Source organism: Neovison vison, chromosome 5, assembly GCF_020171115.1.
Source record: "Neovison vison isolate M4711 chromosome 5, ASM_NN_V1, whole genome shotgun sequence".
Classification (NCBI taxonomy): Eukaryota; Metazoa; Chordata; class Mammalia; order Carnivora; family Mustelidae; genus Neogale; species Neogale vison.
Window position 1 is genome coordinate 34,135,628 of NC_058095.1, and position 27,173 is coordinate 34,162,800.

Below are 27,173 nucleotides of genomic sequence, written 5' to 3' on the forward strand. Positions count from 1 at the left end.
TGTTATGCAGATATATTTATTAAAAATAATGCTAATATAGTCCTGGGGCACAATGATTCCGAGAGGGTGTTTGCAGCAGATTTCATTATAATTAACAACTAGATAATAAAGGTTTAGCTTTTTAACTTACAGAGTCACTAAATAATAGGAAAGGAAAAGAGTAGGGCTAATCCAGTAGAGACTGAAGCTGGTATCAATCCTCCCTAAGCATTTGTCTGGTTGGCAGCCTTGGGCAAAGCTGGTTTCTAGAGGGTTAATCAGGACCCAAAGTGATTTTTGCACTGAGCTCCTCCTGCACCTGCCATGATGCCTAAAGGCATGGGATTCAGACTACAGCAGAACCAAACAGTTTATTCAACTGTTCAAATTGTTAAAAATGATTAAAAGCCAGTTAAAGATTTTCATAAACGCTATTCCAAAATGTTGGTTTTAAAAATGTTACTAGCAATGTATGCATTCCCCTTATGTTCTTCCCCTCCCGCCCTATCTTTTAAAATAAACGAACACCCAGTGTAAAAAACACTTCAGGGAGAACCAAAAGTCAACCATTTGAAAAGAAGGTGAAAAGGGGAACAGACGGTGTGTAGCAGATGCTGGTACTGCTCAAGGGGCTGCTGATGCAGGCCTTGGTGGCATTACAGCCCCCAGTAAGGCATCAGGTGTCGGGACTCTTTCTCATAAACGTCTGGAACTATGCCATAAGGCGTCTGTACCATTTTAACTGTCGACTTCCCAAAGAGCTGGCGCTCGTAGTCTATCAGCTGCCTCCAGAAACCTACGTTGGGCCTGATGACAGGCCTGCGGGCCTTCACCCAGTTGTAGGCCTCCAGCAGGCACACACTGTGGCATTTCATCAGGTAAGCGATGCAGAGAGTGGCCGAGCGGCTCACCCCTGCGGCACAGTGCACCAGCGTGGCCCCGTGCTTCCTGCTCACGCTGTGGATCTTGTCAGCCACTGTGTCAAAGTACAGTCCAATGGGGGCATGAGGCATGTCGGCCAGAGGCACTTTAACATACTCAAACTGGGGCCAGTTGAAGTTGGGGATCTCGATGGTAGCATTAACGATGCAGGTGATGCCACGAGCCTGAAGGAGGTGCCGGTTGGAGGCCACACTGCCTCTGCCCAGGAAGAGAGAGGAGGTAATTTGAGCAATGCCTCCTACGTCGCCCTCAGAAATCATCCGAGGGGCCATGAGAGTCCGTGGAAGTGTGCTGTGACCTCTGGAGCTCATGAAGATGCTAGCGATCACACTTGCATCGTTGGAAGCAAGACCAGAGGGTTGAGTTTTCCTCCACCAAGGAATCCGAATCACCTTCTCCTTCCTGAAAAACACAGGGATCTGTCAGTCAGTACTTTCAATGCTCCCGATTCTGGACTCATCACGGCCCTCTCTAGTTTTGTGGAAGGGGAAAGTAAAAGGATTAGAAATGCTTCATTTCTATAATAGAGTTCTTTCAAGGATGTAAACTAAATCATTTTCTATTGATTAACAGGAAGAGTAACCTAAGACTTTGACATATAAAATCAATGTTAAAACTTAGCTCCCTATTTAAAAAAAGCACAGGTGTAATTGGAAATAGTCATCCTATTCCTATTTGAGATAATTCTAAACTCAGAAACATGCCCAACTGGTTCCTGAACAATGTTGCAGGGCCTTGCTCTTATTGAAGGGGGAGTGGTGCTCCTTGGTAATTAGGAAGAAATCAGAAAAGCTGATCGCTTCTAGAGCCATGTTCTTTCATATACCTGTTGGCTACTTCAATAGCTATGATCACTACGTTTTCCTAAACCTAATTCTAGACATAGAGAGCTTACAAAGGTATAAAAATGATACCAGATTAGGTAATATATTCAAGGAGCTGCCTTTATAAACTGAAAAGATAATGAATTCAGAATGAGTTACAGAAATGCCAAGAAATACGGTCGGTCACCTTAGCCCTTTATTTTTTTAAGATTTTATTTATTTGAGAGAGTTCACAAGCAGGCAGAGAGAGAGGAGGAAGCAGACTCCCTGCTGAGCAGGGAGCCCAATGTGGGGCTGAGATCATGTCCTGAGCCACCCAGGTGCCCAGCCCTTTATTATTAAAAAAAAAAAAAATAGCTAAGGGGTGCCTACGGGGCTCAGTTGAGCATCTGACTCTTGGTTTTGGCTCAGATTGTGATCTCAGGATCATAAGATTGAGCTCTGCTTCAAGCTCTGTGCTTGGTATGGAGCCTGCTTAAGATTCTACCTCTACACACCGCCCCCTCCACTGGCCCCATACTCTCATGCTCTGCAATACATCATTCATAAATCAGTCAATTGATAAATAGTAACATGCTGTGGCATTTCCATGGCAATAATCCCAGGTACTTTGAAGGCCATGATCTTACATTAGTCTACTGGGCACCTGGCTGGCTCAGTCAGTAGAGCATGTGAGTCTTGATCTCAGGGTTGTGAGTTTGAGCCCCACATTGGCTGCTGAGATAAAATCTTTTTTAAAAAATTTTATTTATTTGTCAGAGAGAGAGAAGGAGGGAGAACACAAGCAGGCAGAGTGGCAGGCAGAGGGAGAGAGAGAAGCAGGCTCCCCGCTGAGCAAGGAACCGACGTAGGACTCGATCCCAGGACCCTGGGATCATGACCTGAGCCGAAGGCAGCGGCTTAACCAACTGAGCCACCCAGGCGTCCCCAGAGATTAATTTTTTTTAAAAATATATTAGTCTAGGGGCACCTGGGTGGCTCAGTCAGTCAAACATCTGCTTTCAGCTCAAGTCATGATCCCAGGGTCTCCTGTTTAGCAAGAAGCCTACTTCTCCCTCTGCCCCTCCCTCCACTCATACACGCATGCTCTAATAAAATCTAATAAATCTACTTTATTAATAAATAATAAAATCTTTAAAAATACATTAGTCTAAGTACATGAGCAGTTTAGTTAACTTGGGTGTGGTTAAACGAAACCATTACCATCCTCAGCCAATTCTCAGTTCTGGACAAATTCCATTAGCTTCAGATGCATGTTGGAATTAAAATTCAGTTTAATATTTGAAGATCTTTCTTCTCTAATAATGTCTATGTAGGACACCAGTAACAAAATAGAAAATACTGGTTTCCTGAGATTTTAGACCAATCACTTCCTCACACTGTTGCACAGTCTGGGCCTGCTAGGCAATGTGGTCCTCCCCACCCAGGGTGCCGTAGGGGCCCCCGAAATGACTGCAGTTGGACAAGAACACCCTCAGTGCCACAGACAAAGGTGGTGCTGGAGCCAACTCACTTGTGAGGAATCTGGTTACTCCGCAGTCCTGGGTCAGGATCTGGAAAGTCCTAATTGGAAGTGCTGATCACAGTGGCTACAAATCAGATCTGCAGAAAGACAGGAGGCAACAATGTGGCCAATCAGGAAATTCTAAAGCATTCCTCCTGGGTTTTATTACTAAACTGCGTTTGACTAGAATAAAACTAGCAAGTGGAAAGCAGGCTAACTAAAGAATGTGCCAGTAAGCAGTATCAACCTGAGTCTCATCTTTGTGTTAACTCATGGTGTAACAACTCTAAGTACAGTTCTGGCTGTAAGAAAGACACATTTTTCAAAGGAAATGCAGTAAGACACTGCTCACAGAGCCTGAGAAGGATGCAGAACAAGCTAGAGTGTCTTCCAAGGTGCCCTCAGTCCACCCAGCAGGGTGGAGGGCCGTGCGGTAGGACAGATGGCTCAGGAGGCTCAGTGGACCAAAGCCAGGGGATGCCATCTTTGCAGGGGGAGCTCCACGGGCGCCAACTACCAGAGCGGCGGCGGGCGGCACTCAGGGAGTACATCCTCCTTCCACACGGGATCTCTTAGCTTTTCGTTTATGTAAGCGTTCCTAAAATGTGTTCCTTCCCTACCCACCCCTCCGCTTCTCCCAGGTAACCATCACACTCAAACACGTAGATTTTTTACAGGCCTGGTGAGACGTGACTGACGTAGGAGCTCATACACCATCTGACCAAGCGTCCATCTTGATAAGTGTCAAATTCTGTGCATGTGCTCGACACACAGTAACTCGACATCATAAATCTATCCCTCCCCACCTCCAGATTCCTCATGCTCCTTTAATTCATCCCTCCCTCACATTCTAGCCCCACTGCCAAGCAACCATTGATGTTCTGTCATATTTTTACATTTCCTAGACTTTCTTCATTGGAATCCTCACGTAGGAATTTGGTTTGGGCCCATCTCTCCCTCAGCATAATTATTCTGACACTGCCCTGTGCTGCTGCACACAGCCACTAGTAGGCTCCTTTTCGTTGCTGAGTACTACTCCCTGGCCCACATCCATCACGGGTTATTCACTTCCTGAGGGAAATTGGGCTGCTTGTAGTTTGAGGCTATTCCTGGGAAAGCTGATGCATGACATGATGTAAAGTATTCATGTATAGTATCTGTGTGGACACACACCTTCCTTTCTTTTGGTTAAATACCTAGGGGTGGAAGGGCTGGCTCCTAGGACATGTTCAAATTTAACATTTATTAAAAGCTTTAAAAAGGGCAGGCTTCTAACTAAACACACAGGGATGTAAGCATCCACTGCAGTCCTCTCCAGAAAGCTAGTATTTCCCAGAGTGGAGCTTCCCAATGTGTCTGTGCCCTGGTTTTGGTGGCTGCCACCCAGGGCCCACCTACTGACTGACAGCCCTGGGGGTCAGCAAGGCTGGTGTCCCAGGACACATGAGACTAACAAATGAAGAGACCGTTCTCACTGGCTGCCACCCCAAGGGCACTGCACAGCCAGCCAACTGAAACAGACCTTTTCTGTGAAAAAGACTACTGCTTGTCCTGGAGCTTTAGCATCAGGGGCACGCTTCTGCTTTGGCACACGTCTGGGGGCCCACTTAGGTTCACTCCAGGGACCAAAGCCAGGGGACACCATCTTTGTGCTTTCCCTCTGTCCCACTCCAAGTTTCCAGTATCTCCTGGAAAGGAACTTGCACACCCATCTGGTATCCTGACTTTTGTGACTGTTGCCTGGGAGACACCTCTAGATGACCAGGCTCTGCTGGCCAATGAGACTCACACTTGCAGCCCCACAGGACTGTTTATGTGCATATATCGAAAGCTGCTAAGTGAGATCCTCACTGACAGGCCTTGTCACACGTGAAACAACTGGGAGCCATTAAAAATAGGCTGCTGGGACAGTCACAAAGTTTCTAGAGAAAACCAAAACAAAGGCAGTACTGAACAATTAAGGTTCATCTTCTACCTGAGGCCACTCTTTCAAGCCTGGGAAAGGTGGCTGTTTTGTCTAATGCACAGAAACAAACACCAAGTAGAGGAAGATAAAGAAACAGAAAAATGTGTTCCAAATGAAAGAACAAGATAAACTCTCAGAAGTCCTTAAACGGAGATAAGTGATTTACCTGAGGAGTTCAAAATAATGGTCATAAAGATGCTCACTGAACTTGGGAGAAGGGTGAATACAGTGAGAGCTTCAACAGATAGAAAATATAAGAGGGACGCCTGGGTGGCTCAGTGGGTTAAGCCGCTGCCTTCGGCTCAGGTCATGATCCCAGGATCCTGGGATTGAGTCCCGCATCGGGCTCCTTGCTCAGCGGGGAGCCTGCCTCTCTCTCTGCCTCTGCCTGCCGCTCTGCCTGCTTGTGTGCTTTCTCTCTCTCTCTGACAAATAAATAAAATCTTTAAAAAAAAAAGAAAGAAAAAGAAAAGAAACTATAAGAAAGTACCAAAGAGAAATCAGAGAGCTAAAGAACACACTAACTGAACTGAAAAATTAACTAGAGGGTTTCAACAGAACTACCTGACACAATAAAAGAACAGAACAACAAAAGAATAAAGTGAAGACAGCTTAAGGTACTTACAGGACATCAAAGGGACCAACATTCACATTACAGAGTTCCCAGGAGAAGAGAAAGGAGCACAAAACTTATTTGGAGAAAGAATGGCTGAAAGCTTCCCTAACCTGGCTGGCAAAGGAAACAGACACCCAGGGAAGCTCGGAGAGTTCCAAATAAGATGAACCTGAAGGGACCCACACTAAAACACATCATAATTAAACTGTTAAAATGTTAAAAGACAAAGACCCCTGAAAGCAGCAAGAGAAAAATAACTTGTTACATACAAGGGAATCCCCCCCGCCATAAAACTCGGATTTTTGAGGAGTGACTGCAGGCCCACAGGGAGTGGCACAACATATTCAAGGCAGTGAAAGAAAACACTTCGAAGAACACTCTACCCAGCAAAGCCATCATATAAGAGTGAAGGAGAAAGAGTTTTAAACTACAGGAGTTCATCAGCACTAAATTGGCCTTGCAAAAATGTTAAAGGCATTTCTTGAAGCTGAAAAGAAAGGGTGCTAATTAGTAACAGGACAACACATAAAAGGATAATCTTACTGGTGAAAGTAAATATAGTAAAATTTAGAATAATATACAAAGGTGATAGATTAATCACTTATATTAGCTACTATAGGGATGCCTGGGTGGCTCAATTAAGGGGGTGCCTTCAGTTCAGGTCAGGATCCTAGGGTCCTGAGATGGAGTCCTTCACTGGGCTCCTTGCTCAGCAGGGAGTCTGCTTCTCCCTCTCCCCCTGCCCTTACCCCTGCTCGTGCTCTGACAAATAAAATCTTTTTTTTTTTTTTTAAGATTTTATTTATTTGACAAAGAAAGACACAGTGAGAGAGGGAACACAAGCAGGGGGAATAGGAGAGGGAGAAGCAGGCTCCCTGCTGAGCCCGGAGCCTGATTTGGGGCTCAATCCCAGGATTGTGGGATCTTGACCTGAACAGAAGGCAGATGCTTAACGACTGAGCCACCCAGATGCCCCTAACAACTAAAATCTTAAAAGCCAGAAGTAATAAAAATAACTATAACTACAATAACTAGTCAAGGGATATAAAAGACAAAAAATGTAAAATAGGATATCAAAAGGGCACCTGCGAGGCTTAATCCGATAAGCACCTGACTCTTGGTCTCAGCTCAGGTCATGATCTCAAGGTTTTGAGATCAAGCTCTGAGTTGGGCTCCACACTCATTAGGGAGTCGCTTCTCCTCTCCCCCTCGCCACACTCACACATGCACTCTCTAAAAAGTAACTTAAACTGGGCGCCTGGGTGGCTCAGTGGGTTAAGCCGCTGCCTTCAGCTCAGGTCATGATCTCAGGCTCCTGGGATCAAGTCCCGCATGGGGCTCTCTGCTCAGCAGGGAGCCAGCTTCTCTCTCTTTCTCTCTCTCTCTGCCTGCCTCTCCATCTACTTGGGCTCTCTGTTAAAAAGTAACTTAATAGGGCGCCTGGATGGCTCACTCAGTTAAGTGTCTGCTTTTGCTTCAGGTCACGATCCTGGGATCAAGTCCTGCATCTGGTTCCCTGCTCAGTGGGGAGCCTGGTTCTCCCTCTCCTTCTGCTCTCCCTCCCTTGCCCCCACTCCACTTGCTCCTTCTCAAATAAATAAAATCTTTAAAAAATGGGACATCAGAAACAAAATCAGGGATGTATGTAAAACTATAGAGCTTTAGAATATATTCAAACTCAGGTTATCAACTTAAAATAGATTCTTAAAATAGATTCTTACATTCTTGTTACATGTAAACCTCATGGTAACCACAAAGCAAAAGCCTACAGTAGGTACACGGAAGATAAAGGAATCTAAGCGTACCACAAAATCAAATCACAAAGAGAGCTAGAGAAGAAAGCAACAGAGGAATTACAAAACTGCCAGAACACTGAACAAAATGGCAATAAGTATGTACCTATCACTAATTACTTGTAATGTAAATGGACTAAATGCTTCAAACAAACAACAGAATGGCTGAATGAAAGAAGACCCATCTATATGCTGCCTACAAGAGACTCACTTCAGATGTAAGGACATTCCCAGACCGAAAGTGATGGGACAGAGAAAGATATTACATGTAAATGGAAACCAGAAGAAAGCTGGAGTAACTATATTTACATCAGACAAAAAAAGACTCTAAAATGAAGACTGTAATAAGACAAGGCAGGCATCACATAACAATAAATGGCTCAATTTAACAAGAGGATTTAACATTTGTAAATAATTATGAGCCAAACAGGTGCCTGGCTGGCTCAGTCGGCAGAGTGACTCTTGATCTCAAGGTAGTGAGTTCAAGCCCCACGCTAGTGTAGAGATTACTTAAAAATATTTTTACACGGCGCCTAGGTGGATCAGTAGGTCAAGCTGCTGCCTTTGGCTCAGGTCATGATCCCAGGGTCTTGGGATGCAGCCCTGCATCATGGCGGGAGAGGGGGTGCTTACCCAGCAAGGAGCGTGCTTCTCCCTCTCCCTGACGCTCCTCCTGCTTGTGCTCTGTGTCAGATATGTAAATAAAATCTTTTAATAAACAAAGAAAACTTTTTTTAAAAATTATGCACCCAGCATCAGGACACCTAAAAATATAAATCAATATTAACAGACCTAAAGGAAGAAATATACAGCAGTACAGTAATAATAGGGACTTTAACACCAGTAATGGATAGATCATCCAAGTCAGAAAATCAATAAGGAAACATCGGTCTTAAACAACACCTTAAAAAAATAAATAAATAAAAATAAATAAAAACTTAAAAAACACCTTAGACCAGATGGACTTAACATATACATTTCATCTAGAATCAAGAGAATACATATTTTCAAGGGTACATGGAACATTCTCCAGGACAGATTATAAGGCCACAAAACAAGTCTTAATAAATTTAAGAAGGCTGAGATGATAACTGAAGTTAGATACCTAGCATCTTTTCCAACCATAGTGGTATGAAACAAATCAATTACAGGAAGTAAACCGGAAAATTAACAAGTATGTGGAGGTTAAACAATATGCTACTGAACAACCAATGGCTCAGAGAAGAAATCAAAAACTACCTTGAGACAAAGGAAAATGGAAATATAGCATACCAAAACTCACGGGTTGCAGCAAGAGTTGTTCTGAGAAGGAAAGCTACAGTGATAAATGTCTACAACAAGAATCAAGAAAGCTCTCAAGGGGCGCCTGGGTGGATGAGTTATTAAGCATCTGCCTTTGGCTCAGGTCATGATTCCAGCATCCTGGGATCGAGCCCCACATCGGGCTCCCTGCTTGGTGGGAAGCCTGCTTCTCCCTCTCCCACTCCCCCTGCTTGTGTTCCCTCTCCCACTGTGTCTCTGTCAAATAAATAAATAAAATCTTACAAAAAAAAAACCCTCTCAAAGGATTTAACTTTAAACCTCAAGGAACTAGAAAAAGACAAACAAATGAAGCAAAGTTAGAAGGAAGGAGGTAACAAAGGTCAAAGTAAAAATAAATAAAATAGAGACTAGGGGCACCTGGGTGGCTCAGTGGGTTAAAGCCTCTGCCTTCGGCTCAGGTCATGATCCCAGGGTCCTGGGATCGAGCCCCATGTTGGGCTCTCTGCTCAGCAGGGAGCCTGCTTCCTCCTCTCTCTGACTGCCTCTCTGCCTACTTGTAATCTCTGTCTGTCAAATAAATAAATAAAATCTTAAAAAAAAAATAGAGACTAAAAAGACACTATGAAAGATCAATGAAACTAGGAGTTGGTTCTCTGAAAAGATAAAATTGACAACCTTTGGCTAGGCTTACCAAGGAAAAAAAAAGGACTCAAATTAGTAAAAGCAGAAATGCAAGAAGAGAAGTCATGACCAATACCACAAAGAAATACCAAGGATAAGAGACTACTATAAACAATTATACACCAACAAATGTGACAAAAGAAATGGACAAATTCCTAGAAACATACAATCTGCCAAGAATGAATCATGAAGAAATAAAATAGTCCAACAACTAGTGAGAACACTGCATCAGAAATCGAAAACCTTCCAGCAAACAAAAATCAAGGACCACTCAGCTTCACTGAATTCTACCAAACATTTAAAGAAGAATTAATACTACCTTTCTAAAGTCTTCAAGAACATAAAAAAGGAGGGAGCACTTCCAAACTCATTTCACAAGGTCAGGATTATATTGATACTAAAACCAGACAAGGACACGAGAAAATTACAGGTCAATATCCCTGATGAACATTACGCAAAAATCCTCAACAAAACATTAGTAAGGTAAATTCGACAATACATCAAAAGATGCATACATTACAATCAAGTGGGATTTGTTCCAGGGATGCAAGAATGGTTCAACATCTTTAAATCAGGGCATTACACCACAGTGAGATATCACTGTATACCTGTTACAACAACTGTTACAAAAAGACAAGAAATAACAACTGTTGGCAAGACTGTGGAGAAAAGGAAAGCCCCCTGCACTGCTGGCAGCAATGGAAACTGGTGCTGCCGCTGCTGAAAAGAATATGGAGGTTGCTCAAGAAATTAAAAATAGAACTACCAGGGATGCCCGGCTGGCTCAGTACATGTAACTTTTGATCTTGGGGTCATGAGTTCAAACCCCACACTGAGGGTAGAGATTACTGAAAACAAAACAAAACCCTACCACCATATGATCCAGCAATCCACGGCCCTGTGCTTATCTGAAGAAAACAAAAACACTAACTTGAAAAAACATATGCACCCCCATGTTCACTGCCAAAACATGGAAACACCTAAGGGCCACTGATAGATGGAACAGATAAGAAAATGTGGTACATACACGACAGAATATTATTCAGTCAAAGAAAATCCTACATTGAGATAACATGAACAGATCTTGAGGGCATTTTTCTTTTTCTTTTTTAAAATATTTATTTATTTATTTATTTGACAGAGAGAGATCACAGTAGACAGAGAGGCAGGCAGAGAGAGAGAGAGAGGGAAGCAGGCTCCCCGCTGAGCAGGGAGCCCGATGCGGGACTCGATCCCAGGACCCTGAGATCATGACCCGAGCCTAAGGCAGCGGCCCAACCCACTGAGCCACCCAGGTGCCCTTGAGGGCATTTTTCTAAGTGAAATAAGTCAGAGAGAAAAAGACAAATATATTCTATCAGTTATGTGTGGAATCTAAAAAGAAAATGAAAATGAGCTCACCAATACAGAGAACAAACTGGCAGTTATTTGCGACAACATGGATGGAACTAGAGCGTATCATGCTTAGCGAAATAAGTCAAGCGGAGAAAGACAAATATCATATGATCTCCCTGATATGAGGAAGTGGTGATGCAACATGGGGGCTTAAGTGGGTAGGAGAAGAATCCATGAAACAAGATGGGATAGGGAGGGAGACAAACCATAAGTGACTCTTAATCTCACGAAACAAACTGTGGGTTGCTGGGGGGACGGGGGTTGGGAGAAGGGGGGTAGGGTTATGGACATTGGGAAGGATATGTGCTTTTGGGTAAATTGGAAGGGGAGATGAACCATGAGAGACTATGGACTCTGAAAAACAATCTGAGGGGTTGAAGTGGCGGGGGGGTGGGAGGTTGGGGTATCAGGTGGTGGGTATTATGGAGGGCACGGCTTGCATGGAGCACTGGGTGTGGTGAAAAAAAAAATGAATACTGTTTTTCTGAAAATAAATAAATTGGAAGAAAAAAAAAACAAAAAAACAAAAAAACTGGCAGTTGCCAGAGGTGGTGGAGGGGGCACTAAAAGGGCGAAGGAGGTTAAAAGACACAAACCTACAGTCGTAAAATAAATCATAGGGATGTAATGTACAAGTTAGTATTACTGTATTGCATATCTGAAAGCTGCAAAGAATATATATTAGAAGTTCTCATTACAAAAAACATTGGTAATTACACATAGTGATGGATATTACTGGACTTATTGTGATGATCATTTTGTGTTAATGTAAGTATCAGATCATTATGTTGTATACCTGAAACATGTTATACATCAACTCCACCTCAATAAAAAAATAAATGAAACAGTAATAGCTTCATAATGCAGTGGTTCTCAAACTTTAGTATGCATCAGAGTCTTGTTAAAACAAATTTCTGAACCACACCCTAAGAGTTTCAGAGTGGGGCTCAAGAACTGGCATTTCTGGGGCACCTGGGTGGCCCAGTGGGTTAAAGCCTCTAACTTCAGCTCAGGTCATGGTCCCAGGGTCCTGGGATCGAGCCCCACATCGGGCTCTCTGCTCAGCAGGGAGCCTGCTTCCTCCTCTCTCTCTCTCTCTGCCTGCCTCTGTGCCTACTTGTAATCTGTCTGTCAAACAGATAAATAAAATAAAAATAAAATAAAAAAAAAAGAACTGGCATTTCTGAGGTGATGCTGCCAGTCAGAGGACACACTTTGAGAACCACTGTAGAGGGCGACGCTGGGGTGAGCCACCAGTTCCCTGCTTCACGACTGAGGCACTCACAGTGCTGGCCCTGATAAGTTGCGAGTCCTCCCCAGAGTCAGCCCTTGTCTAAGGGGTGCTGCCTCACCCAAGGCTAGAGCCTTCTCTGGGGGACCGGCATCGGACAGCGGCACACCGCAGTATTTAGGTGAAATCACACCATGAAGAAGAAGAGGAAGCAGTCACCTAAGGAGATGTGTGCAGATGTGTGTGTGATGTGTGTGTTAGATGGAAGTGGAAATGGGCAGAACTTACAGAGAACATCCCTTCCTGCTGCAGACGACAGTCTCATGCCACTTCCAAGTCTTTCCCTGGCACAATCCTAGTGATTTTAAAAGCAAAGTCACTGATGGGGCTCCTGGGTGGCTCAGTGGGTTAAAGCCTCTGCCTTTGGCTCAGGTCGTAATCCCGGAGTCCTGGGATCGAGCCCTACATCAGCCGCTCTGCTCAGCAGGGAGCCTGCTTCCTCCTCTCTCTCTGCCTACTGCTCTGCCTACTTGTGATCTCTGTCTGTCAAATAAATAAGTCTTAAAAAAAAAAGAAAGAAAGAAAAAGGCAAAGTCACTGATAAACACAAAAGTGGGCTCTCAAACTGCTGGTGAGAACTCCTTCCTTACTGGAAAATCTGGAAGATGCTGATCAAATTTCCAACCAGGTTATTGAGTCACTGTCTAACTAATAGTAACTCAGCCTTGTGGTCTCCCAAATTATCGTTCTGTTTGGGAGGCCACTTGCCCTCCTGAAGTGAAGGTCCCAGACTCACTGGTCTTTGCAGCCGAAGTGTCGTCAGGGGTGAATAATGGATGGCCCGGAACCCTAACTTACTCCGTTAACTCTCCTCTGTTGGGCAGTGATAAGGTACTTGGTACTGCAGAGAAAACAGACTGTGAGTCCTCAGGGCAGAATCCAAGTGAGACAGACATGATGCTCCCTCCTGCTGCTGCTAGTCAGTCTCGTGCCAACAAACCTGCTGCAAATTGTCGGAGCTGGCTCCGCGGCTTCGAACTACAGCGTCTGCCAGAGAGCACGCAGAGGACACAAATATTAGCGATGCTCCTCTGACAAACACTCCTGACCCCTTTTACAGATCGGAAACTATAAGGTTCAGAAAGGGTGAGATGATTTCCACTCAGAGAAGATCCACGACAGAACCAGAAAAAGACCCAAGGTGTCTGGGCTCCTAGCTCAAGCCCACACGCTGCCTTTCAGCATGACCGTGGGGACTGGCTGTGTCCTCACTGCCTGCCTTGCGGCACTGTGACACCAGCAGCCAGCACCTATGGTGCAGGAAAGGAGTCTTCGATCTGCCAAGAAACACGGGGCTGAATGCTGCTTAAAGAAAAGCCCAAAAGGGCTCAGCTACTCGGTTTCTCCTGTCGCCCAGAATAGGGAAATATTGCCACAGACCTGTATACCATCCGGGACACAGGCCCCCCTGAGAGCAGTGGTACCTCAGCAAGGGATGGTTCCACAGTAGACACAAGAAGCCCTAATGTGCTCCAGTGCCAGGACCAGGAGATGCTTTTTTTTTTTTTTTAAAGATTTTTTATTTATTTATCTGACAGAGAGATCACAAGTAGACAGAGAGGCAGGCAGAGAGAGAGAGGGAAGCAGGCTCCCTGCTGAGCAGACAGCCCAATGCGGGGCTCAATCCCAGGACCCCGAGATCATGACCTGAGCCGAAGGCAGCGGCTTAACCCACTGAGCCACCCAGGCGCCCCAGGACCAGGAGATTCTGATCATAAAGAAGAAAAGAATACATGTGTAGGACATCCCAGGTTCGTCAAAATCATCTTAGTCAATGTGTACTAGAGGACAGAAGAGGGGACTGTATTAGCAGAGTAAAAGACTGAGGCATGTTTGAGGGCTCCAAGACAGCAAAGTACTCTCTGAGTCGCCACACCTAGGGCAGCACACATGTCTCCAAGATGACCAGAGGCAGCGCCAAGGCAAGTTCATGTCGCTGTCCATGGTGGTCAACTCAGTCCTTCCAAGTTGCTCTGGCAGCTGCATTTACTACTTGGAGGGAAAAACACTTTCCTGGCCAGGAGAATGAAGATGGGATGGGCTGGGCTGCAAGACAAAAAGGAGGAGCTGGCCTAAACCAACCCCAGAGAGGTACTTTTTTTCCCCAAGTTCTAAGAAACATCTTGCAGATGATGAAAGCACTAAAGTGCTAAGGAAGGATACAGAGTTAGTGTCCATCCAAGTGGCCCGTAATCTCGATGCAGAAGCTGGTAACACATGACTGCTCCCTGCACTGCAGAAGCCCTGGGATGTGGACACTGGCTTTGAGTTAGCACTGGCATCTGTACGGGAGCAGCCTTGGAACTACTAGCTGGTGTCCTGATGCACTCAGAGCATCCATCCCAGTGCCATGGAGGCTAGTTTTCTTTCTCTTTTTTTTTTTCTTTTTAATCATAGCAAATGACCACTAGAATAGACAGTTAGAAACTGAAATTCTACCTACTGCTTTCTCTCTTCTCACACTGAATATGCAGAAAATGGCCACAATGATGCTAGAAATGACCGTGTAAAATGACTTAAATTATTTTTAGCTGTAGCAATTTCAGAAGGACACAGTATATACTTGAGGCCTACACTGTTATTTTTTTAATACCTGAAAAGCCTATATAATCACATTTTCTCTTTCCGTTAAATAAGGTTTTTTTAAGAACTAGATAAAGTCGCCCTTTTTAAAACAGAAGCATGTTAGCCTACATTGCCATAAATAAATGATACTTTTCTCATTAATTTTCATTATTAAATCAGAAATATGTTCCATTGGGGAAAAAATTAAAACTTTTAAAAATAAAACTCATATGGACACCTGGGTAGCTCAGTCAGTTGGGCATCTGCCTTCAGCTCGGGTTGGGATCCCAGGGTCCTGGGATCAAGTCCCACATAGGGCTCCTTGCTCAGCAGGGAGTCTGCTTCACCTTCTACCTCTACCTGAAGCTCCCCCTGCTTATGCCCCCTCTCTCTGAACAAATAAAATCTTAAAAAAAAAAATCAAACAAACGTTGAGTTGTATTTGTATTAAAATGAAAAGATGCAAATTGTTCTTGCTTTTCTGGAAAGCTTTAAAATTTGGCTAAAACACCTCAACATCTTACTTCTGCAGGAGGGGTTGTTGTTGCTTTTCCCACCACGTAAGTGAACTGATATGAAGAGGTCCTGGGATGAGGACAAACACACATAATACACATAAAGCTAAGGACAGAGTCACCATTCTGGTTTGGCCACAGATATTCCACAGGGTGACATGCTGTGCAGCAACTGCCTGTGTAGTTGTGACTGGACTGGTCCTCAGTGTCCTCATGTGCACCACCATCCCATGAGCTGAGCCTAACAAAGGACAGTCATTTTAAGACTAACGAGCTGCGGGATGAACAACACACCACAGTCCAAAGAATGACACAGGCAGTCCACTTGATGAGAGCAAGGAACAAAGTATGGCCCTATGGTGACATATATAGAAGCACAGACTTCAACAAGTTTACTTCCATATGATAAGTTCAGAGATTCCCATGTTGGAAGTAGAATGAGTAGAATACTGAGAAGAGAGTGTTAATAACTATAAAAGGTGACAGCACATATTTATTTGGGTATCAGGGTAATCTGTTCATATCTGGAACTGTATTTTTTAATTTGGTCCTCACCCACCTAGGTACTAAAACTACTGGCCACTCATTCACACAACAGTCTTCACTGAGTTCATGCCATGTGTTCAACACTACTCTAAGTGATGTGGGGATTGTGGGAAAAGGTCTTCACCACAAATGACAATATCTCCTATCCCACTTGACCTTACAATGTGACCAACTCCACCAAAGAGTACAGCAGAAATAATGCTTCTGAAATAATGCTAGATTATAAACATGTCACACACTTCTACCTTGCTGTCTTGGGACTTGCTCTTAAAGCCCAGCTGCTATGCTGTGAGGAAGTTCAACAGTTACCATGGGGTGAGGTCAGATGCAGGTGCTCCAGAGAGCCCAGCTGAGGTCCCAGTGGGTAGCCAGGATCAACTATGAAATATGTGAGTAAAGACAAATAGATGATTCTAGCTTCCCCCTTCAAGTCACCTACAGTCTTTGACTGTCCCACCACTGGCCCCAGACATTGTGGAGCAAAGACAAGTTGTCCCTACTACATTAGGTCCAAATTCCTGACCTCTATAGGAATCTGTGAGCAAAATAAAAATGGTTATTTTTACATCACTGAGTTTGGAATGGTGTGCTATGCAGTAATAGCTAGAAAGGGCTCTAAAGGTATAACATAAACCATCACCCTGTGCTAGCATTTTATCACCCTAAATTGATAACAAGATACGCTATAAAACAGCTGAATAACAAATAACAATGGGAGATCGACTAACATTAAGTGACTCAAATGAGGGGTGCAAACAGTGGGTACCTTAGCAATTCTGAGAAAGCACAGGCTAGAAGCAAAGTAAAACAGTCAATGGGGCTGAAAAACAGAGTTGTCTGTTTCTCAGGGAGGAGTCTCATAGATGATACTATCATGCTTTTTCTCCAGTCCATTTAAAACATACTGCCATTTATGGGCGCCATTTATGGGAGGCTCAGTCAATTAACTGTCTTCAGCTCAGGTCATGATCTCAGGGTCCTGGGATTGAGCCCCTTATTGGGCTCCCTGCGGGGAGTCTATTTCTCTCTCTTCCTCTGCCATGCCCCCCTCTCTGCAAATAAATAAAGAAATAAATAAAATCGTTATTAAAAAATTTTTTAGTGATATATGTCTCAAATAAATAAAATCTTTATTAAAAATTTTTAAGGACACCTAGGTGGCTCAGTGGGTTAAGCCTCTGCCTTCGGCTCAGGTCATGATCCCAGGGTCCTGGGATCAAGCCCCGCATCAGGCTCTCTGCTCAGCAGGGAGCCTGCTTCCCATCCCCTCTCTCTCTGCCTGCCTCTCTGCCTACTTGTGTTCTCTGTCAAATAAATAAAATCTTAAAAAAAAAAAAAAAAAGAAAAAAAGATCTACTGTCATTCTTGACATTCAAGAGCTTTCTTACTTTCAGATTCCAAATAGAGAACACAAACCCTTTTCTAGAACCCTCACTACTCCAAGTGTCATCCAAGACGCAGCAGAATCAACCCGGAGCTTGAAAGAAATGCATCATCTCAGGCCCCATCCCAGACCTATGGACTGACCTATGGAATGGTATTCCACAGTGAACAACATCGCAGGTGATCTTTACACACAGGAAAGTGGAGAAGCATCACTATCAATATCAATTAGCCTCAGTCTGTCCCACAGGACTTGCTGAAAAAAAAAAAAAAAAGACAAAAACTCGAATGCCTATTTTGCTGACGCTCCATGAACACGCTCAGCCTCACGTGGATCAGTACTGCTCTGCTGTCATGGTCCCCAGATGAGGAATCAGAGGTAATGGAGGTGAAGAGGCCTTCCCAGACTATACATAGAAAAAAAGTAGGAACCCCACAGGGACCAGAACCCCTTTTACATGAGTTGTGCATTTATTGATTAGTCATAAAATCTGACCACGACAGGTCAACTGATCGAAAAACTACCAAAATGTCCCCATATCATTGAGGAAGAAAACAAAAACTGCAAAGAAAAGAAATTAAGGCACACAAGGTCAATCTCATTGTGCTTTATCTATAATGGGGATATGAATCTAAAAAATCCTAAACTGCTATGAGGTATGAGATGGTCTTAGGGAATGAAAAATCTCATAAGCCTAAACCAAGAAAATGCTGGCAAAATCCCACAATCACATTTGAATTTGTTTGGTGACAACTAAAAACCAATTTGTGCCAGAGCCTATGTAAATACTTCAAAATCTTCAAGAAGTGGTAAAAATTAAATATGAATCATAGATTCTTGGCTAAGCAGTGAACTTTGATTTATATAGGTCAGAACATCTAAAGGCAGAGTACTTTAAAAACCACACACAACAATTAAACCCAAAATAGATAAAAAATGTGCCTCAAAACTGCCAAAGTCACTACCACCCTCTGAGAGGCAAGACTATGAAATCTCAGAAAATGCAGATTTTTTAAATAAATGAGATCTCTTAGTCTTCATTATGACTTTAAGGAAGGCAAAAAGGAATTTATAAAGTTCAGAGGACTAAGAGCTCAACAGTGAATAGCTGACAACCTTCGATCACTTACTCCACTGTCTGACTGCGTGCATCAACACCCATAAACCCCAAGCAGTGAGCCTCAACCTTCTCCCTACAAGGATTTCTGTATCATACCCATGACCCAATTCCACATTTTTGGTGATTTCATAGCAAAGTAACTTCACTTATAAAGTATTGATAAATTAATTTCCCATTTGTCTTTATAAATCAAAAACATCTAATTACCCACGTAAGTTTCTGAGCAGAGTAAGATAACCAGGTGAGTCTGGTTAACTAGAAGGAGGGACCCTGACAAAGCTCCGTACCCTTTCCCTGATGGGACAGCAGCCCTACCACGCTCTGAGGCCAACTGGGTGCCTGGGCCCCCTAAAGCAAAGGGAGGAATCAAGTTTTTAACTAAATGGCAGTGCAAAGGCAGAGATTCCTGAAGTTATTCCCTTATCTCTCTTTGTCTCCTGAAAAAATAGTCTAATACAATAAGACAATACACAAAATTCTTTATGACAATTCTTTATGTTACTATATTAGCATAATTTATACAGATTGAATCCCTGTTACTCACATGCTGTGAGAATGTGGTCGTGGCCAGCAAACCTCACTCTACTCTGGTACACATCAGGGGCTGGCAAACCACGGCAGGCAGACATGTCTAGCCCGCCAGGTGTTTTCATACAGTCCATGAGCTTGGAATGGCTAAAAATTAAATCACAAGAACAGTACACTTCATGGCATATAAAAACTGTATGGAACTAAAATGACAGTGTTCATGGGGGCGCCTCGGTGGCTCAGTGGATTAAGCCACTGCCTTCGGCTCAGGTTATGATCTCAGGGTCCTGGGATCGAGCCCTGCGTCAGGCTCTCTGCTCATCGGGGAGCCTGCTTCCCCCTCTCTCTCTGCCTGACTCTCTGCCTACTTGTGATCTGTCAAATAAATAAAATCTTAAAAAAAAAAAAAATGACAGTGTTCCTGAATGAAGCTCTATTGTAACACAGCTGCATTCACTGGTTACACATTAACAATGGCGGCTGCTTTCTTGCTGTGAAGGCGAGTTAAGTAGTTGCTGCAGAAACAGTTTGGCCCGGAGCCTAAAATATTTACTACCTGGCCCTTTACAGAAAACATATGGTTGAAATTATGTTCCAAAGCCATCATCCTATGGCAAAGGAATATTTTCAAAGTGTGGACCTAATAACCACTGCATGAGAATCACATGAGTTGCTGGTTAAGATGCACATTCCTAGGCCCCACCTCAGACCTAATAATCAGGATTTCCGGGGATAAAGGCTCAAGGATTTATATTTCTAGCAAGTATCTCTGCAAAAATAATTAAAATAATATTAAGGGTCACCTGGACAGCTAAGATAGTTAAGTGTCCGACTCCTGATTTCATCTCGGGTCTTGATCTCAGGGTCCTGAGTTCAAGTCCCGTGCTGGGCATGGGGCCTACTTTAAAAAATAAGTAAGCTACTGTGGAAAAGATAAATATTATTTACTGTAATTTGTAGGAGAATAAGTGAAATAAGAAACTCCACAAATATACATTTTTTTAAATTATTTTTAAACAAAATAATACAGTAGTCTCTTGGACTTAAGACATAATCCAGTACTGGTGCACCTGCATGGCTCAGTCAGTTAGGCATCTGACTCTTGATCTCAGCTTAGGTCTTGATCTCAGGCATGTGAGTTCAAGCCCCATACTGGGCTCCATAAAAACAAACAAACAAACAAAAAACAAGCAAACAAACAAATGAAAAGACATAATCCACGGATGCCTGGGTGGCTCAGTGGGTTAAGCCTCTGCCTTTGGGTCAGGTCATGGTCTCAGGGTCCTGGGATTGAGCCCCACATCAGGCTCTCTGCTTGTCGAGGAGCCTGCTTCCCCCTCTCTGCCTGCCCCTTTGCCTACTTGTGATCTCTCTCTCTCTGTCAAATAAATAAATTAAATCTTAAAAAAAAAAAAAAGACATAATACAATATGAAAACAAGTTTCACTTAATTTATATTTTGGATCATCTTTATCTGAAAGTTTAAACCAGGTTGTTGAAACTCTGTAAAACATTAAATACGTCTCCTATTTTTAGCAAGAATCATGTGAAATGATGGACAACCTCTAACCTTGGAAGAGTTACGTCCCCTAAATACAACATATTTATATTACAGTGCAAATTAAAGGCTATTGAAGATTTGTGTCCTTCTGACATTCATCAAAAATGCACAATAAATAGGGACGCCTGGGTGGCGCAGTTGGTTGGACGACTGCCTTCGGCTCAGGGCGTGATCCTGGAGTCCCGGGATCGAGTCCCACATCGGGCTCCCAGCTCCATGGGGAGTCTGCTTCGCTCTCTGACCTTCTCCTCGCTCATGCTCTCTCTCACTGTCTCTCTCTCTCAAATAAATAAATAAATAAAATCTTTAAAAAAAAAAATGCACAATAAACAGATATTTAAATAAATCAAGTGGGCTGGAGAGAAACCTATCAAATTCATGGGGCATGGTGGTCTCAGTAGGGAAGGAAGGGGAGGGGCCCAAGGAAGATTCAACTTTATAATCCTCATCCTGCTTTTTTTAAATAAAAGAGAGTATGACCAGTTTGGGGTGGTAATGATAAAAATTTGTTCTTTGTAATTTTCTTTTTTTTTAAGATTTTATTTATTTGACAGAGAGATGGAGCACAGGCAGAGGGAGAGGGAGAAGCAGGCTCTTCACCGAGCAGAGAGCCCGATGCGGGGCTCGACCCCAAGACCCTGGGATCATGACCTGAGCAGAAGACAGAGGCTTAACCCACAGAGCCACCCAGGCACCCCTGTTCTTTGTAATTTCCTGTATGACTGCAATTTATTTATTTATTCATTTATTATTATTTTTGAGAGAGAGAAGTAGAGAGGAAGGGAGAGAGAGCACAAGCAGGGGGAGACAGGGAGGGAGAGAGAATCTCAAGCAGGCTCCACTCCTAGCACGGAGCCCAGCGTGGGGCTCAATATCACAACCCTGTGATCATGACCTGAGCCGAAATCAAGAGTTGAACACTTAACCGACTAAATCACTCAGGCGGTGCCCCAGTATATGATTGAAATTTCTAAAAATAAAAATTATTTGGAATTGAAGAAATTAACTACAACAAATGGCTGTCAACACAAACGCCCCCTCCAGGCTCTGGCCTGCACCTGCTCCTCACATGGGAGCCAGACTCACAGCTGATTTGGTAAGAGAACTTGGCAAGGACACCAGAGCAGCACAAGAGCTAAATGAGTGAAATTCTTAATTATAAATTTTGATTTCAAATTTGTGTGTGACTTGCAATGCTGACAGTCCTCTCCTGGATTTTATTTTTACCAGTAGTACTTCCTCAAAACTTCAAGCAAGCTCACCTCATGGGTGTCTCTCTTCAGTGGAGGAAGGCTGGTGCTTCATGTGCTCTTATCTGCCACAGAAATGTTTACTAGTTCAACAGAAGCAGCATGCTCAACCTGAAGAGTCCTCTGTGTTACCCACACACTCAAAGAACTAAAGAGTCAAGAAAACCCGCTGCCCTAGGCTTTTGATCCTGAAACTATTCTGGGACAAAGACAGAAGTTAAGACCAGCAGTTACATGTGATTTTCAAAAGGGCCCCTTTGTCCACAGAGACTTCGAGAAGACAGGGGGAAAAGCTGGCCAAACTGTCAGTGCCATAGTAGAGGTGGCTAAATCTGGGTCAGTGCTAAGAGCGAGGACAGCAAGTGGCAAGGTGGGAAGGCCGTGGGCATATGTGACATTGTGTGGCCGGTATGGCCACGACCTCAGCACCCACACTTTGCCCCCTTCCCGGTAACAGGTGGAATACGGAGCTCTTCCACCAACTACTACTGCCCACCACAAGGGATACCAGAGAACACAAATACAACTTCTCCCAGCAATCACTCAGACTAAGAGGCTCTGATGCTCCTTTTGATCCTTTCTTTAAACTTTTTATTTATATATAAGTAGGTTTTAAAGTTATGACTATTTTAGAGAATCTGAAGAAAACTTTAATATGTAAGTGAGAAAGTACTCATGATTTATGGAAAGCCAGAAAACAGAGCACAATAACCATTTTCTAGGATGCCTTACAGAAGAAATTAAAAAAGAACTACAAATCTCACATTCTTTGGATTATTCTTCCTTTACCCCTCCAACTAAGAAAAGGGATAGCCCTGAGGGTATTTTCTAATCCTACAGAACTGCAGAACATTCTACTGCAAGGACAGCAGCAAACTGTGAGCAAATACCAGGCACTGTAGGTACTCAGCCAATACCTGTCCTGACACAACCTCGTCCCCTCTGCCTCTCCTATCTCCCTTCCCTCTCTCCCCTCCTCCCACCTGTCTCTCCCCGCACACACTCCAAACACACCTAGCTTTAAATCCAGCTACAACACCACACACAGGCAATTAAAGTCAACCTGGCAACTGCCTCCTCAAAAGCAGAAATTCTGTTTCAAACCCAGTTTTAACTCCCTCTACTATGGTACACTAAGGCAAATTGGGGGAAAAGTATGTTTTTAAGATTGTAGCGAAGAAGCTGTGGTTCCTCTGGAAAAGCCAGGGAAAGAGGAGCCTTCTTGGTCTGTGCTCAGCGCCTCCTAAAGGACCCGCACATGCACACGAGCATTCTTGGAGGGTCCTCCGAGGGTCCTCTAACAAGGACTGGCCTGGGTTCCTGCACACACCACACACTAAAACTTGCGCTGCCGGCCTACACATTCAGGGCTGGGCACAACGGCAGGCATTCACCAGCACAACACAAATCACCACATCAAGGCATCCAGCGGCCCCAGAAGTAGGATTCACCCCAAACCTTTAAGACTTTAGGTAGGGGCGTCTGGCTGGAAGACTGCGCAGCTCTTGATGCTGGGGTTGTGAGTTCATGCCTGACACTGTGGGTGAAGATTACTAAAAAAGAAAAAAAAAAAAATCCTCTTTTTTCCCCCCAAAAAAAATCCTTTAAAAAAAATAAGACTTCTAGGTAACTAGACACTTTTGTTCTTCACTTTGCATATTTAAATTTTCCTATAACTACACATCTGTTTGGGAAAAAAAAAAAAAAAAGGAATTTTTCTTGGGTATTTGTCAACCCAGTAGAGTGGAAAACCATCTCTGCCCTTTGGGTAGCATGTTGGTCCAACCCATACAATTAAACCTGTAAGTATATATAAATACACTGGTACATAAAGGCCCAGGGATCAGACCACTTCATTCATTCACACTGTGGTTATCCAAACATACTGTGATATCCAAACATACTGTGGTTCAACAACAAATACAATGAATTATAAATTCAAGGCTGACACCACGGGAAGAATGTAAATTGGTACCAACCACTCTGGAAATGAGGCATCAGCTAGTAAAGCTGCAGATAAACACACCTGTAGGCCCTGTTCTTAACTGCCCCAGACCAGAAACGACCCAGCTATCCATCAGCAGATGATGGGTAATTTGTGCTACGTTCATACAAGAACGAACTAATTACAGTCACAGATAACAACATGAATGAATCTTTTAAAAAATACTGTGCTGCAAGAATTTAAAAAAACTGTGTGTATGTACATTCCTATATACACACATGTATACACACACACTTATACGTTGTTGGCCCCCCCAAAAAAAGTATTTAAAAGGATACCTACTTTGATTCCATGTGCATAAAGGTGAAAACAGACAAAATGAAACTTGTTTAGATATTAATATTTAGGGGGGAAAACGAGAGACAAGAAAAGAAGCGACCTCCACAAAAATGAAGCTAGGTTACTTCTGGGGTGAGGGGAGAGGCTATCCTTGGGAAAGTATGGAAGGAAGGTGCTTCTTGACCTTCTAGATGATTACAGCTGTGCATTCTTTTTTTTTTTTTTTACAGCTGTGCATTCTTAAATCATTAATTTATCCATTTGTTTTATACGCTTCCCTGTGTGTTACAATTCACAATAAAGAAGTTAAGTAAGTAAAATGTTGACGTCCAGGAATTCAGAACCATTATAGTTCTGGCCAATGTGGGGAAAGAACACTTCCTCTCTAAATGTCACTATTCTGTGAAGTGTGTAAACCTGGCGATTCACAGACCTATACCCCGGAGGATAAAAATATATGTTTATAAAAAATAAAATATTAAATGTCACTCTTAGCTTATCAGTTTCATCAGTTTTCAGGGACCTTATCTGCCTTCCCCCCAATATTCAACACTGGGCCTTCAGCATGGCAAAAGTCCTCTAATATATAAACTCTTGATGTGAATTCTGTTTGAACTCCCGTGTCTCCTGAAAAGTACTGATTTGAACTGCTCCCACATTAACACTTCCCTGTTTCTCAGAGCAGCTTTTCATAAATAAAGCTACTACCTTAAATGCTCACCCTGTAAGTTTATACCCAGGTGCTGTTGCTCTAGCAACTCTCCCGGCCTTCTGCTCCCTCTTATGCTTCCTTATAAGATGAAGACACTAGTAGTCCTAGAAAAATTTTTTAATGGAAAAGTTTTCATTTTTAACCAAGAGTTACACCTAGGAGCTTAATGATTGAAGTGTTCTGAGGCTGTTTAAGAAGGGGTCATTTGCCCATCATCTTGAGAAATACTACTATGCAACAGAGGTAATGAACCTTTACAACCAGCTGTACTTAAAACGCATGCTACCTGTTCTAGACAGAAGCCAAATCTCTACGAACAGGACTGGTTAATTTTATAATTCATTTCAATTAAAAAATCACTTTGTGCAGATATTATAAAAATGCTTAGAAAAGTCTAAGAGGATACACACAAATCGATAAAGATACACACAGCAGCTACTTTTGGAAAAGAAACTAAAAAGAAGGCTTTAACATTATCTGTAAAGTTCTAAGTTTTACAGAGATTATTAATGAGCATTTTCAATCCACCCAAATCCCAAATACAAAGGAATTCCCCGAACACACATTCCTCTCTAAAGACCATCATTTAAAAATGTTAAGGTTTAAAAAAAAAAAAAGTTAAGGTTTTCATGCTAAAGTTTTAAGGGACTTCCTGGATTTATACACCTGACCAGTATATTTTATATGAATACACATTTATGCCGTTCTATTAGGGAATATTACAGAAATCATACCTGCATTCAACCAATATGAAAGATTTCGGATGAGAACTCAGCATAGACACGTTTGACACTGACGTTAAAACGACTTGGAATGAAGGAAACCGTCTCCTGTTTTATGGGGGAAAGCCAAAAATATCAAGCAACTACCTTCTCCTCCCCCAAGCGTCAGAAGATGAGTCAGAGCTGGAGGCAGGAATAGGGCCCATGTGTCAAGCCGCCTGTGCAGGGCGCCTTCCTACCTCCACCCGACAACCCTTTTCCCCCACCCAGGGTCAGGGTCCCTGCCTCAGCCTGTCCCTGACGTGAATTCTCAGGTGTCCCTAGGAAAGAAGAGACAGTTATTCATTCCGGGGGCACCTCATTCTCTGCATTTCTAAAGGAAGCCCAAGAATGGGTGCCTTTATGGGTCCACAACAACTAACAATCACCAAATGCAGCTCAAGGGAGTGGAGCTTCCAGACACACACACACAACTTTGCAAAGAAGACAGCACCTTTGTTCCCCTCATTTTAAACAACAGGAAACATTGAGGGAGCAGCTGTGACTTGTCCAGAAGCACTTAACTTTGTGACAGCAGCACAGGGCTGCTGACACCTGGCCCCAGCCTCTTTGACTTTTAACTGATCTGTACAACCTCAGGGAAGATGTTCCAACATTCCACTTTACTTCTGTAAATGTAAGGAATCAGGACCTGGTTCTTTGCCTCTGTTTTTACATCTGTAAAACGGGATGGCAATTGCTCTCTGCCTACCCCTCCTATAAAGCTACAAAGAACGGCTAGTTAACACTTGCCAAATGCCTTGAGGTCCTGCTGGATGAAAAGTACAAGGTAGTTTGTTTGTTTCTTTTTTAATCCCTAGACAGTAAAACTGCAATTGTAAGTCACTCCTCCTTCCCTTGCCTCTGGGACGCCCAGTTACCATAACACTGGCTGGTACCAATGGCAACATCCACCTAAATAAAATATAGTTATACAATCCACTAAGGCAGCTCCAGCAGGCGACTCCTCTCACACACAAACAACTCAACTTGCTTTGAAGCGAGGGTACTTAGGAGAAATAGAGAGACACGTTAGCACTGTGCACCCCAATCTACCACCGCAGAGAAACACTCAAGTTGAATACTTGGCATTGCTGAAAGTCAAGTTGCTTCTATCAATGCACCAGAAACCTATGAAAGATGCAAAGGGCCGCCGACAGCTCGAGAGGCTCGGAGCGAGTGGATGAGGACGGCCGGCGAGGAGGTGGAGAGACAGTGGCGCGGCCGGAGTGCAGAGGGTCAGGAAGAAGGAGGAGGGGAGGGGAGCCTACAGGACGCCGGCCAAGGAGCCCGAGGGCCGGTTCGCGGGGCCGGGGCGTCGGTCGCACCAGGGCGCACTCGGTGGGCGCGCACCCACAGCCGGCGAGGCGGGGGGTCGGGCGGCGAGGAGGGGGCGCGGCGGAGTGCCCCGGGCCTCGCCCCTCCCGGCCGCCCAAAGGATGCGAGAACCGCCCGAGAGCAGGTGTGGGGGCCGGCATAAAGTTTCCAGAGACGAGGGTCGCGCGGGGCCCCGGCCGCCGGGTCCCGCCAGTGTCCCCCCAAGAGTCGCGTCAGAGCCAAGTCCCGCCCGCTCCGCCCCCCGCCCCGGTCCTCGCCGGGGCCCGCGGCCCCCTACCGGCTCGGCCCCGCGGCGGCTGGTACTCCGTCCTCCTGCGCGGCTCCCGGCTTCTGCGGGTTGCCCGCCGCGCGTGCC

The 27,173-nt window shown here is 43.9% G+C and overlaps 1 protein-coding gene across 3 annotated transcripts; it reads right to left on the bottom strand.

The window, feature by feature from the left end:
• On the bottom strand, positions 1-27,173 carry DUSP14 (dual specificity phosphatase 14). 3 transcript variants are annotated; one of them, XM_044248454.1, is made up of 3 exons: positions 27,096-27,173; positions 3,259-3,347; positions 1-1,323 (listed from the first exon to the last, which is right to left on the bottom strand). In XM_044248454.1, the coding sequence occupies exon 3, from the start codon at positions 1,230-1,232 to the stop codon at positions 636-638; it is 597 nt and encodes a 198-aa protein (XP_044104389.1). In that variant the 5' UTR covers positions 1,233-1,323; positions 3,259-3,347; positions 27,096-27,173; the 3' UTR covers positions 1-635. The 3 variants fall into 3 exon arrangements, with proteins under 3 accessions (XP_044104389.1, XP_044104390.1, XP_044104391.1); XM_044248455.1 differs by lacking the exon at positions 27,096-27,173 and adding an exon at positions 25,454-25,529; XM_044248456.1 differs by lacking the exon at positions 3,259-3,347 and having other exon boundaries at positions 27,096-27,160.

What these genes read in the sequence shown, in the direction of transcription:
- DUSP14 (XM_044248454.1), bottom strand. Translation starts at nt 1,232, where the DNA reads ATGAGCTCCAGAGGTCACAGCACACTTCCACGGACTCTCATGGCCCCT.